Below are 12,053 nucleotides of genomic sequence, written 5' to 3' on the forward strand. Positions count from 1 at the left end.
CACCCCCTGTCCCAGTGCTGTGAGTGGGGGCAGCTCCACTGGGGTCACTCCTGCCCGCTGCTGGGTCCAGGCCCCCCAGTCCTGCTCCCCCTCCCAGGCCACACTCTGGGGGGGGGGTTGGCTGCCCAGTGGGGCTCTGGGCACCCCCCAGTGCAGGAGCTCTGCAGCATCACCCCCCAAGTCATAACGTGGGTTGGGGACCCCCATGGCTGCCCCCCCCCAACCCCCCCTCCCTAACCCACCTTTCTCCGGGGAGGTCCCCAAATGTCCCCATCGCTGTTCAGCCCCCCTCTCCCAGCCCCTCACCCCCCTCCATGGGCATTTCTGTGGGGCTGGGGGCCCCCGGCGGGATGGGGGGTGGGATGGGGGATGGGATGGGATATTATGGGATGTCATGGGATGGGATGGGATGGAATCGGATGGGATATTATGGGATGGGATGGGATGGGATGGGATGGGATGGGATGGGATGGGATGGGATGGGATGGGGTGGGACAGGAGCAGTGCTGAGCCCATGGGTGGCGGGCAGTGTCGCAGGCAGCGTTGCAGGCAGGGTGTTGGGCAGGCAGCCCCCTCCCCAGCCCACTGCAGCAGCCACTGCCTCCTCACCCAGATCGCTCCCAGCATCTGGCAGCAGCGAGGTCATACCTCCGCCGGCTGCTGAAACGCCAGCGCAGACAGGCGAGGCCGAATGGAGCTGGGTGACCCGGGCAGGTCCCTCCCTCCGGCTGGAAATCACCTTTTCAAGGTACCTCCGTGGCAGAGCCCTCCAAACCCCCCCCGCCAAACCCTCCTCCTCCTCCTCCACCACCTGCGCCCACGACGCTCCCCCCCGAGCCCCCCCCGGGCTGCGCGAAGGCTCCCCTTGCGCATCTCTTCCCTCCCTCCCGCATCCCCATCCTGAAGTGAATTAATTCTTGCCCAAACCCCCCCTCGGGTGGCCAGGCTGCTCCAGCTGGCCCTTCCTGCCCATCATGGCCAGCCGTTTGCCGGGGGGGGGCCAGGGCAGATGTTGCCAGCTGCCGCGCACACGTCGGACCCCGTGAGCTGCCAGATGCCGGCACAACCTGGACCTGGGGGGACACAGGGTGAGGGTGCGGGGAAGGTCCCACCAGTTCTAGGAGCTCCATCCCACCCGGAGATGGGCTGCGGGAGCACCAAGGGGCGGCGCGGGCAACGCTAAACCTCTGCCTTGACCCCCGCGAAGGGGCTGGGGATGTGGGGAGCAGCAAGAGGCTGGTCTGGGAGAGACGGGGGGTGCGTGGCCGCCTTCATCCAGCCCCTCGGCCGCAGGAATGGCCCGGCGCGGCGGGCAGGGAGCCAGCGATTACCTCCGGGCCCTCTGAGCTCCTTCTCCTCCTTCCCTTCTGGAGCGACACCCACGTTAAGCCAAATCCCCCCGTCACATGGTTGAAAGGGGGATAAGGGCAGGTCAGAAGGTGAACTGGAGGCCAGGGATTTGCCAGCGGGCAGAGGACTTTGCAGCAACGTTTCTGCCGGGCGTTTCTCCTTGGAGAAGTTAAGCGCGCGCTTTGCTTCGCTCTTCACCGTAATCCCGGGGCTGGGCTGCGACGAGGGGCTGGCGTGGCACGCACAGGGCTGGGCCCCCCCTCGGCACATAACCACGTGGGGGTGGGAAAATGAGCCCCCCAATTCCGTGCGAGCAGCAGCGGCATGTCCCTGTGCGGCTGTGGCCCTCACCGTGGCCTTGGACCCCCCAGCTCCTGGCCGCGCTGGCTCTGGGGGGGCTCTGAGCAATGACAGCCCGGTGTGTGGGGGCCGGTGACATGGGACAGGGGGGTCCTGCTGAGGTGAGAGACGTGGGGCAACACCCCACTGCCAGAATTTACCCCAAAGGCCAAACCCTTGGCGGCCAAACCCCCCCAAATCCGCATGGGCACCACCCCCCCAGCCTGCCCCGGAGGTGTCCCCAGATGGGGCCACCTCTCCTCTGGACCCACCTGGGTGCTCCTTATGTCCCCACCCCCCGCCCCGAGGTTTAGTGCTCTCTGCTAAATCCATCCCTCTTCTTCCTCACCATCATCATTCGGTCTGCAGCAAGGCTGTCCGGCAGCGGGGGGACACACACAATGTGGGGGTGTCCCCCCCCACGCCTGATGCTCCCGTTTGGGCCCAAGTCAGCAGTAATGGACGTGGCCAGACCCCCCCCCCCATCCTCTCCCTGTCCCCATGTCACAAGTGGGTTCCTGCATGTGGCTGCAGGCATGGGGGCAGGTGGGGGGGCTGGGACCCGTGGGGTGGGGGGGACACCCCCAACCTGGATGAGCCCCACAGACCCCCTGCAGCCCCCATGTGCTGTAGAAAATGGGGGGAAAAGGGCTGGTTTCTGCCCGCCCGTGGCTGTGAGGGTCGGTGGGACCCGCGCAGCCCCCCCAGGACACCCCCCTGCCTTGTTCTGGGGTCTCATCACCCCAAAAACCCCACGGGCGTCCGGGCGTGTCGGAGCCTCCCCAGCCCCACCGCTCCTCCCGAGGTTTATGGGGGTCGCTTGGGGACCCCCCTTTGGCTGATTGTCACTGTGGGGACCCACACCCCCAGGAGCACCCTGGGGCTCCACAGACGAGGCCCCACTAGCCCCCAGCTGTGTTAATTGGATGCTCATTAACGGGAATTAACGCGCAGTGGGTGCCTGGGGAGGGGGGAAACGTGGCTTGGAGCCGGTGTCCCCGTCCTGCTGGGACACGGTGGCTGCAGGGTCCTGGGGGAGTGTCCTGGGGGACCCCCAGTGGGTGTCCTGGGGGACCCTGGGGGGAGGGAGGTTTCCAGCCTAGCGGGAACTGGGGAAACTGGAAAGGTCAAGGTTATCAAACCAGGGTGGCAGGTCCCCGGGACTGCGGTCACACCCCCCTCCGCAACCCTGGGGGCACGTGTCACCCCACTCCTGTCCCCCACGTGTCCCGGTAACCCTGCTCGTGTCACCCGTGTGTTCCCACAGCCCCTCTCATGTCACCGGCGTGTCCCTGCAGCCCTGCTCATGTCACCCACGTGTCCCTGTGACCCCACTTGTGCCACTGGCATGTCCCCGCTGTCCCACTCATGTCACTGGCGTGTCCCTACAACCCTGCTTGTGTCACCTGTGTCCCCACAGCCCTTCTCATGTCACTGGTGTGTCCCCACAGCCCCGTTAGTGTCACTCATGTGCCCTGCAGCCCCGCTCATGTCACTGGCATGTCGCCACAGCTCTGCTCATGTCACTGCTGTGTCCCCACAGCCCCACTTGTGTCACTCACGTGTCCCCTGCTGGGGACGTTTCCAGTGAGGACACTGGTGTGGGGACACCCAGGTGCCTCCAGCCTTTGCATGGGGACGGCACTGGCAGGGTTGGGGTCGCCAGAAGTGGGATGGAGCTGGGGGGGGGGGGGTGTCCCCACCTTCCCCCCGGGTCCTGTGCGCACCTGGAGAGGATGGACCAAGGCCCCGATAACGCAGCCTCTGCATGGGGGGGGCTGGGGGACATCACACATCGCACCCCCCTCCCCCAAGCCATGGTCTGGGGGTTCACCCTGCCCCGTGGGGGGGCATGGGAGGGGCTGGGGGGTTCTGGAGGGGTGCGGGGGGGTGCTAGCACTATTTCTTTCAGCTCCCCACTCTGCCCCGTCTCCCTCTGAGCTCTTCACTTTCCCACCCCGCACCCCTAATTATTTTTTTTTTTAATTATCCAGAGCAGGAGGTGGCAGGATGATGGGGGCGGGGGGAATCTCAGGGCCAGGCCTCTGCCCGGGGCGGGGGGGGGAGCGGGGGTGCCAGGAGCGGGGATCCCTGAGTGGGCACCCCAGGAGCCGAGAGATGAGGTGGGAGGGGGAATCCCAGAAATCCGGGTGCTGGGGGGGAGGGAAAAGGTGCCAGGAACAGGGTCCCAGGGGCGGGGGTGCTCAAGGAGGACACCCCAGGAGCAAGGAAGGATCTGGGAGTCCCCGGCCCCCCCCGCTCCCCGTCTCGAGGTGGCCCCGCCGCTGCGGACTCGTTCGGGGTGGGGAGCCCCGGGGGAGGAGGGGCCGCTCGTCGGGCCGGGGGGGGCTGGACGGGGCCCCCCCGATCCTGGGGGGCTCGATCACTGGTGGAGTGTCAGAACAACCGTGCCGGGGGGGGCTGCGGTACCGACCCCCCCAGATTTCGTTTGATTTCGTTTGATTTCGTTTTATCCGAGCGGGCGCGGCGGGGCCGGGCGGGCCGGGCCCGGGCGGTGGCGGGGGGAGAGGGGAGGGGCGGGGGGGGGAGGGCACCCACCCGCGGGGGACCCCGTCGAAGGGTGGGGGCGGCACGCGGAGGGGTGTCCCCCACCCGGGGAGGGGTGTCCTCCACCCAAGGAAGGGTGTGTGTCCCCCCGCCCGCTCCCGGGGCCACCCTGGGCTCCCCGCGACAACGGGCTGCGCTAACGAAATCAGCGCTGCGGGGGGGGCGGGGGGGCCACGTCGGGGCTGGGCACCCCCGGGAGGGTCCCGAGACGAGGGGGAGCCCCCGGGATCCCCTCCCAGCCCTCCCCCCCCCCACGTTGAGGTCACCCCGAGCAGCCACCGGAGCCCGGGGCGGACGAAGCCGTCGAGGCCACCCGGTCCCCGCTTGTGGCGTCGAGCAGCCCCGTGCGGGCACCCCCGGGGGGGGGGAGGGGTGTCCACGGGGGTGTCCACGGGGCAGGGACCCACGTCCGACCGTGACAAGACGCACCTCAGCGCTGCGGGGGGGTGCACCCTGCCCCCGCAGCACCCCGGCAGGGCACCCTGGACAGCGTGTCCTAGCACCCCCCCCCCGCGTCCGCGCACCGTCGCGGTGCCCCCGCGTCTGTGCCCCGTGTCTGGGTGTCCACGCACAGTCCCGCGTGGCTGGACGGGTCGGGTGCGGCCGCCCCGATCGCTTTAAAACTAATTAATAAACAAAAACTGACCAACCCCCCCCAAATCAGCCCCGTCGCGCCATGCCCACGCGCGGCTGCCCCGTGTCCGCGCACACCGACGCTGAACCCATGCGCGTTTCTCCCGTGTCCGTGCGCGGTTACTCGTGTCCCTGCACCTTCCCCCCGTGTTTTTTTCCCCCGACGGACGTTTCGCCACCCGTAGTCCGGGCCCAGGGGTCCGCAGGCCGCCGGCGTGGGCCGTGGGCCCGGGGAAACGCGGCCGCACCGAGCCGAGACTAGCCGAGCCGAGCTCAGCCCAGCCCAGCTGAGCCGGGCCGAGCCAAGCCGAACCGAGCCCAATCCAGCCCAGCCCTGATCAGCCGAGCCGAACCCAGCCGAGCCCAGCCCAACCCAGCCGAGCCCAGTCCAGCCAAGCCCAGCCCAACCCAGCTGAGTCCAACGGAGCCGAGCCCAGTTCAGCCGAGCCGAGCCTAGTTCAGCCGAGCCGAGCCGAGCCCAGCTCAGCGAAGCCAAGCTCAGTCCAGTCCAGCCCAATGGATCCGAGCCCAGCTCAGACGAGCCGCGCCGAGTCGAGCCCAGTCCAGCCCAGCGCAGCCCAACCCAGCCGAGCCCAGCGGAGCCAAGCCCGGCTCACACGAGCCGAGCCCAGCCGAGCCCGGCCCAGCCTAGCCCAGTCCAGCCCAGCGGAGCCGAGCCCGGTCCAGCCAAGCCCGGAGCCGAGCCCAGCTCACACGAGCCGAGGCGAGGCGAGTTCAGTCCAGCCCAGCCGAGCTGGGCCTTACCTTCACTCCAGCGAGCCCGGGCAGCTCTGGGCGGCAGGTCGGGCCCCTTCGCCGGGGCATAATACGGGAAAATGAAGCAATATTGGGGTTTTGGGGGCCGTTCCCCGGCCCCGGAGCGCGGGGGGCGGGCGGCTCGGGAGGGCCCCGGGGCTCGGCGGGGACGGCAGCGGGCGAGGGGCCGCCGCAAACGGGGCTGCTGCGGGCGAGCGCGGCTCCCCCGGGCCGGGCTTCCCTGGGCCGGGCTTCCCTGGGCTGGGCTCTGCTCCGCACGGCCCACGCCAGAGCGGAAAATAGCGGTAGGAATAATAATAATAATAATAATAATAATAATAATAATAATAATAATAATAATAATAATAATGAGAAGAATGAGAAGAAGAAGATAAAAATTTTAAAAAACCCCAAACAACGGTAATAACAACGCCAAACCAAAATCAACAATAATAACGATACAATGATAATAAGCAGCATAATTTTTTAAAATTGTGATTATTACTACTATTATTTATTAGGGTAAGGTCGGTGAGGCAGCGGCCGCCGTGGCTCCGCTCCGCAGCCCGCGGAGGAGCGCGGATCTGGGCTGTTGCCCTCCCGCCGGCTCAGTCCCCCCCGCAGCAAAATCTCTCCTCACTGTTATTAACGATAATCATAGCGATAACGCGAAAAACGGCAGGACGCGGGGAGCGCGGGGAGGGGGCGCGGCGGGGTCTGGGGGCTCCCGGCCTTCACCGGGAGCGGGCAACCGGTTGCCGCCGCCAGCTCCTACCCGAACTGGCGGCTCCGGCCCGCAGAGCCGAGGGTGCGGAGGGGGGGACCGGCCCTCTGCGTCCCGGCTCCCCGCTCTCTCCCGGCTCTGCCTTTTTCGTTTGCTTTTTCCTTTTTTAATCCTTTCCTTTCCCTTTATTTTTTCCTTTTATTTTCTTTTATTTTTTCCTTTTCTTTCCCCTTTGCATTTCCTTTTTCCTTTTACTTTGTTTTCCCCCTTCATTTTATTTTTCCCTTTCATTTTATTTCTCCCTTTCTTTTTTTCTTTCATTTCCTCCCTTTCATTTTATTTCCTCCCTTTCATTTTATTTCCTCCCTTTCATCTTATTTTCTCCCTTTCATTTTATTTTTCCTTTTATTTTACTTTCTCATTTTATTTTATTTTTTCCCTTAATCCATTTTTATTTGCCCCGCGCTGTTTCGGTTATTTCAGGGATGGGCACAGGCTGCCGCAGACACAGGGCCCACCCCAGCCCAAGGGCAAATTTGGAGGCCTTGAACTCCTCGTCCCCGAGGCCGGGCTCTCCCCACGGGGAACCGGGAGGGACCGAGACCCCTCCGGGACACCCCAGCTCCGGCCGAGCCCCCCGCAGCCCCAGGTGGGTGTCGGGGGGTTTGGGGGCCCCCGGTGTGTCCTTCGCCAGGTCCCGGTCGCTGGGGATTGAGCTCTCGGGGATGTTGGGCTCTCGGCAATTGGATTATCAGCTAATTTATTTATTTTTAATCCACCGTCATTACAACCGCTTCGATTTGAGGGGATTCAAGGCGAGACGAAGAGGGGCGCCGCCCCCCCCCCCCCCCCCGAGGTGAAGCATTGCCGCCAATTTCTCGCCGGGTTTTGCCCCATTGCAGAGAGCGGCGGGACGGAACCCCCCGGGGTGGGGGTCGCGGGACGGAGCCCCCCAGGACCCCCGGCCTGGGAGGTCGCCCGGGGGCTCGTCCGCTCGCCCTGGTCCCGGGGCCGCTCCGGGGGGGCCGCGGCTGCACCGGGGTGGGGGTTTTGGGGTTCTCCCACCACTGCCCGATGCCGGGGGAGGGGGGGCGGGCAGTGGGGTAACTCCAGTAACAGCGGGGACCCCCGAATTACCGGGCTGCGGGGCAACGTGGAGAAGAGGAGGGAGGGGGGGAGACCCCCCCGTCCCCCCGGAGGGGCGCGGGCAGCCCCGGGGTGGGGGTATCGGGCAGAGCCGGGCCGGGTTATTTCTTTATTCGTTTCTATCTCGGTTGGCGCTTCTCCGCCGAGACGGGGGTCCCCGCGGGTGAACCCCCCGAGAAGAGGGACCCCCCCCCCGCCGCGGGGGCTGGAGCCGCCGCCCCCGGCCCTGCCCGTACTCCCGGGGCCGGGCAGCCGCCGCCGAGGGGCTCTTTGTTTACCAACCGGTATCACGGAACCGGGAGAGCAGGAAATTGCGTCTGTGCCGTTAATTTAAAATCGCTCCTTCCCCCCCCCCCCCCCCCCCATCTCCCCCCCTCCCCCGGAGCCGCTCCCCGCCGCGGCGGGGGCTGCGCAGAGGCGGGGGGGCTGAAGGAACAAGGACCCCGGCTTCTTCCCCGGCTTCTTCCTCCGCAGCTCCCCCCCACCCTCGGCCTCCCCTTCCCCTCCACCCCCCTAAAATCCCCCCCCCCCCCCCGATTTCCCCGCACGCGAATCCCAGCGCGGCGATTCCCCCCCCCAAACAGGACCGTCTCTCCATGGAAGGGCAGCGGCCGCGCCTCAAGTTTGCCCGGAGCGAGGTGGAGGTGTGGGGGGTGTGTGTGTGGGGGGGATGTGTGGGGGGCGCTCAGCCGCCTGTCAAAGTTTTTAACTCCTTTTTACCCCCCTCGCACCCTCTCGGGACGCCCCGACGGGTCCCGCCACTACCTTATCCCCATCCCCACCCCCGGCCGGCGGAGCGGGGAGGAGGAGGAGGAGGAGGATGAAGGGGGGTGTGGGGGGGTGCGCTTTAAATGCCAGCCCCCCCCCCCCCTCGGGTGGGAGAGGGCCGGCTCCACCGCGGAGAGAGGCGGGAGAGCGGCGGCCCCCGGCGGTCCCCGGCCATGGGGGTGAGCTGGGGCGCGGTGCCCCCGGCTCTGCCAGGGCGCTGAGCCCCGGGGGGGGCCGGGGAGGGAGGGAGAGGGGGGGCCGGGGAGGGGCGGGGGTCTGGGGAAGGTGGGGGGGGCTCTCCTCCCCCCCCCCCCCCCCCTCCCCGGTCTGGTCTTGCCTCCTCTCTCTCTGTCTCTCTCTCTCTCTCTCTCCGTCTCCCTCCTGATGTTTGATCCCGCCGCGGCGCCCGCAGGGATGAGCGATGGAGGGACGGAGCCCGGCGGGAGCCCGGGGCTGCTGGCCGAGCCCTCCGCCACCGGGAGGGCCCGGGAGAAGCCGCCGAGCCGGGCGGAGCTGGAGAACGCTCTGCGAGGAGGAGGAGGAGGAGGAAGAGGAGGCGGCGGCGGCGGCCGCGGTGGCTTCAAGGACATCCCGGGAACGTCGGCGGTGAGCCCCGGCTGCTCCAAGGAGTGCGCCCCGGCCAGCCAGAGCCCGTCGGGAACCGGCGAGGCGGATTATTGCCGCCGCATCCTGGTGCGAGGTACGGGCAGGGGCCCCCGCGTCCCCCCACTCCCCGCCGGGTCCCCGCTCCTCGCCCCGGGTGGCAGCGGGATGGGGCATGTACCCCCCGCTCCCACCCCCTTTTCCTCCTCCTCCGGCACCGCTTCCAGCGCATCCCCGCGCCGTTCCGGGGCTCTGACCGGCTGCGAGCTCCGGCCTCCCGGCCCCGCCGCGGCTCCCCCCGGCCCCGCTCCGTGCGGCGGGGACCGGGCCCGCTCCGCCGTGCAACGGGGCCGGGCTCGGGGCCACCGAACCCCCCCCTCGGGGACTACCGAGCCCCGCCGGGGGGACGCGCAGGCAGCGGGAGAGGGGCGAAAGCATCAGTTTAGCTTTTAAAGCGTTGTCGCAGGAGAAAAGCGTCATGGAGCGGCGGCGAGTTAGGGGCTATTTTTTTTTTTTTTTAATCTCTTTATAATATCACTCGGCCGGGGATGGGGGGATACGGCGGGACCCTGAGCCGGTGCATCCCCCCCCCCCGCCGCCCGCGCTCAGCCCCCCGCCGGCCCGCGGCTCGCCGGGACCCGCCGGGGTTGTGGCGAACCCCCAAAGTTTGGGGTGTCTCGGCGGGGACGCGGCAGCACCGGGCGCTCCCGGGGTGGCAGCGCGGCTCCATCCCGGGGGATGCTCAGCGTGTGTGTGTCCGCTCCCCAAACCGGAGCCCGGAGAAGCTCCGCGGCCGCCCGGGCTCCCCCCCCCCCACCCCGGGGGCGGCGGGACCTGAGCCGGGTCCCTGCTCGTTCGCCATAAGCGGGGCCTGGCACGGCACGGCTCAGCTGGGCTCGGCTCGGGCACCCCGAGGCTGCGGAGCGGTTGGCGATGGGGTTGCAAACAGCCCCGTCGCCCACCCAAGCATCCTTCCCGGCTGTCGCGATAGGCGCTTGTCGCCGACAGCCCGGCTGTCACAGTCCGAGCCCTCCCCGGGCACCTCGGCGGGGGGAGCGGGGCCAGGGGTCTCACCCCGGGGTGTCCCCGGTGGTCGCTGAGCCCGATCACCGCACCCCCCGCCGGGGTCAGGCCGGGGTCAGGCTTCTCCTCTGCTCGGCCTTGGCCTTAGCGGGGCCGTCCCGATGGGCCCGGGGCCAGGAGCGGGTTGGGGGGGGTCTGTCCCCATCCCCGGGGCAGGGTCCCCCCCTTCTCCCGGCCCCGGGGACCCTTGCCCAGGAGTGGCCGGTCTCACCATCTTGCTGCAGCCGCCACGGCGCGGACAAAATGGTGGCGGGGAGTAAACGCCGCAAATAAACGGGAATGGAGCCGAAATAAAACGGGGGGGGTGGATGGGGGGGACGCGGTGGGGTTCACCCGGTCTGCAGGGCCACGGGGGCCACCGGCTCCCAGCCCTGCCCCAGCCGGGGGGCCAGTTCCCGGGGAAGGGGTTGGTGCCAAGCACCGGCCGGTGCCAGGGAAGCGCCTCCGGGTTAATTTTATTTATTTTTATTTCCTGGCAAAATGAGGGGTTTTAAAGATTTTTATTTCTATATTTTAAAATATTTTCAATTTTCCCCCAGGTGCCGGGGACCGCTCTCCCCCACCTCGCTGCTGGCCCTGGGGGAAGGGGCCGCATCTCCCCTCACTGCGCCAGTTCATCCCCGGCGCTCGCCCGCGGTGGCTTTGGGGGGGCCGGGGCTTTCGGGGGGAGCCCGTTGGGAAGCGTCGGGGTTCTATGTGCCCAGCCCGACGCTCTCCCGGGGGGCTTGGCTTGGTCAGCACCGGGACCGGGGTCCGGCCGTGCGGGACGGAGCCTCCGGCCGCTGTGACTGGGCGGCTTTGCCGGCGGGAGGGTGACCGTGACCTCCCGGCCATCCACATCTCGTCGGGGCTGGCGGGTGCTGTTGGGGCGCGGGCACAGTCTGGGGGTGCAGAGCGGCAGCGGGTCGGTCCTTACCGGGGATTAACGGGATAAGGACTCGCTGGAGGAGCTGGGCAGATCTTGCTGGGCAGCGTGAGGGCTGGAAGGGGAGCGGGGCAGATATCGGGGTGCTCAACCCCCTCCTCCCCATCGCCTCCCAGGGGATTTTTCCAGCGCTGTGCCTGGGGGGATTTAGGGGGACCCCGGTGCTGTTTGGGGTGCACTGAGAAGGCCTGCGGACTCCTGTGCCCCCCCAAAGCATGCCGCCATGGCCACGCTACCCCGCGGCACGCAGAGGGGGGGTGAGTACAAGGGCAGGTGCGCACCCCAGAAATGTCCCGGCAGCCGTGTTGGTGCAGAACCCCCCGTACGTAACACGGGGTGGGCGCGGTGCGGCCCTGGGTGTGCAGGGGGGGGCATCGGTGGGTGCTGGGCTCCGCGGCCGGTCTCAGGTCTGCTGTGCTGCGCCGTGAAATCACCGGTTAGCAGCTCGGGGGGTCAGTACCCCAAAACCTGCTGGTCTTCCCTCCTGCTCCCCAGCCCTGTCTGCCTGTCCTGCCTCGTCGGATTTAGCTGCTGAGGCAGAGGAGAGGTTGATCCCCTCAGTCCCAGACCAATTTGGGGGGGGGGTTTCAGTCCCAGAGCTTGTCCTGTGCTGCCGTCAGTGTAACCCCGTCCCCAAGTGCCGTCCCCACGGCCCCGAGGCTGAAGGCTGCTGGAAAACCCCGTGGGGTGTTGGGGGGTCCAGGATCTAGGGGGGGTGTTCCTCAGGGAGGATGGTGCTGTGCCCTTCCTGCCATGGTGGGGGGGATGGCCGTGGGCCCCCCAAAACCTGCAGGGATGGGCAGCGGGGAAAGTCTGTGGGGTGCAATCCCTCTGAGGACGTGCCCAAGTTGCTCTCCCCCACCCCTCGCCCCAGCTGCTGGGGGGAAAAAACAGTAAATAACACCCGTAATGATGCTGGCAGCGCTGTCTGGAGCGGGGGGGGGGGGCGCGGGCGCGGAGGGACAGATACGCGCAGCTGTGGCTGGCAAGTGTGAGCGTCTCTTGGCCACTCCGGGCTTCGGGGAACCACAGTGCGGCTGTGGCCCAGGCATCATCCCCGCGAACGCTCTTTCCCTGGCAAAATGGTTCCCAGGCTGACGTCCCGATCCCACCAGAGATAATTCCACTCCACCTACACCCCCTTTTCCCTTCCGTGGC

General features: G+C 67.6%; 1 protein-coding gene across 1 annotated transcript in view; it reads left to right on the plus strand.

Annotated features, from left to right (window-relative positions):
• Positions 1 to 484: 484 nt before the first annotated feature.
• The window catches only part of ATP6V1B1 (ATPase H+ transporting V1 subunit B1), a 47,262-nt gene continuing 35,693 nt past the window's right edge, over positions 485 to 12,053 (plus strand). The window contains exons 1-3 of the mRNA XM_074824917.1: positions 485 to 489; positions 614 to 748; positions 8,697 to 8,984. Coding sequence (XP_074681018.1) covers positions 485 to 489; positions 614 to 748; positions 8,697 to 8,984 — 428 coding nt within the window. The remainder of the gene's footprint in view (positions 490 to 613; positions 749 to 8,696; positions 8,985 to 12,053) is intronic.

The sequence above is a fragment of the Strix aluco genome, chromosome 4 (assembly GCF_031877795.1).
Source record: "Strix aluco isolate bStrAlu1 chromosome 4, bStrAlu1.hap1, whole genome shotgun sequence".
Lineage (NCBI taxonomy): Eukaryota > Metazoa > Chordata > Aves > Strigiformes > Strigidae > Strix > Strix aluco.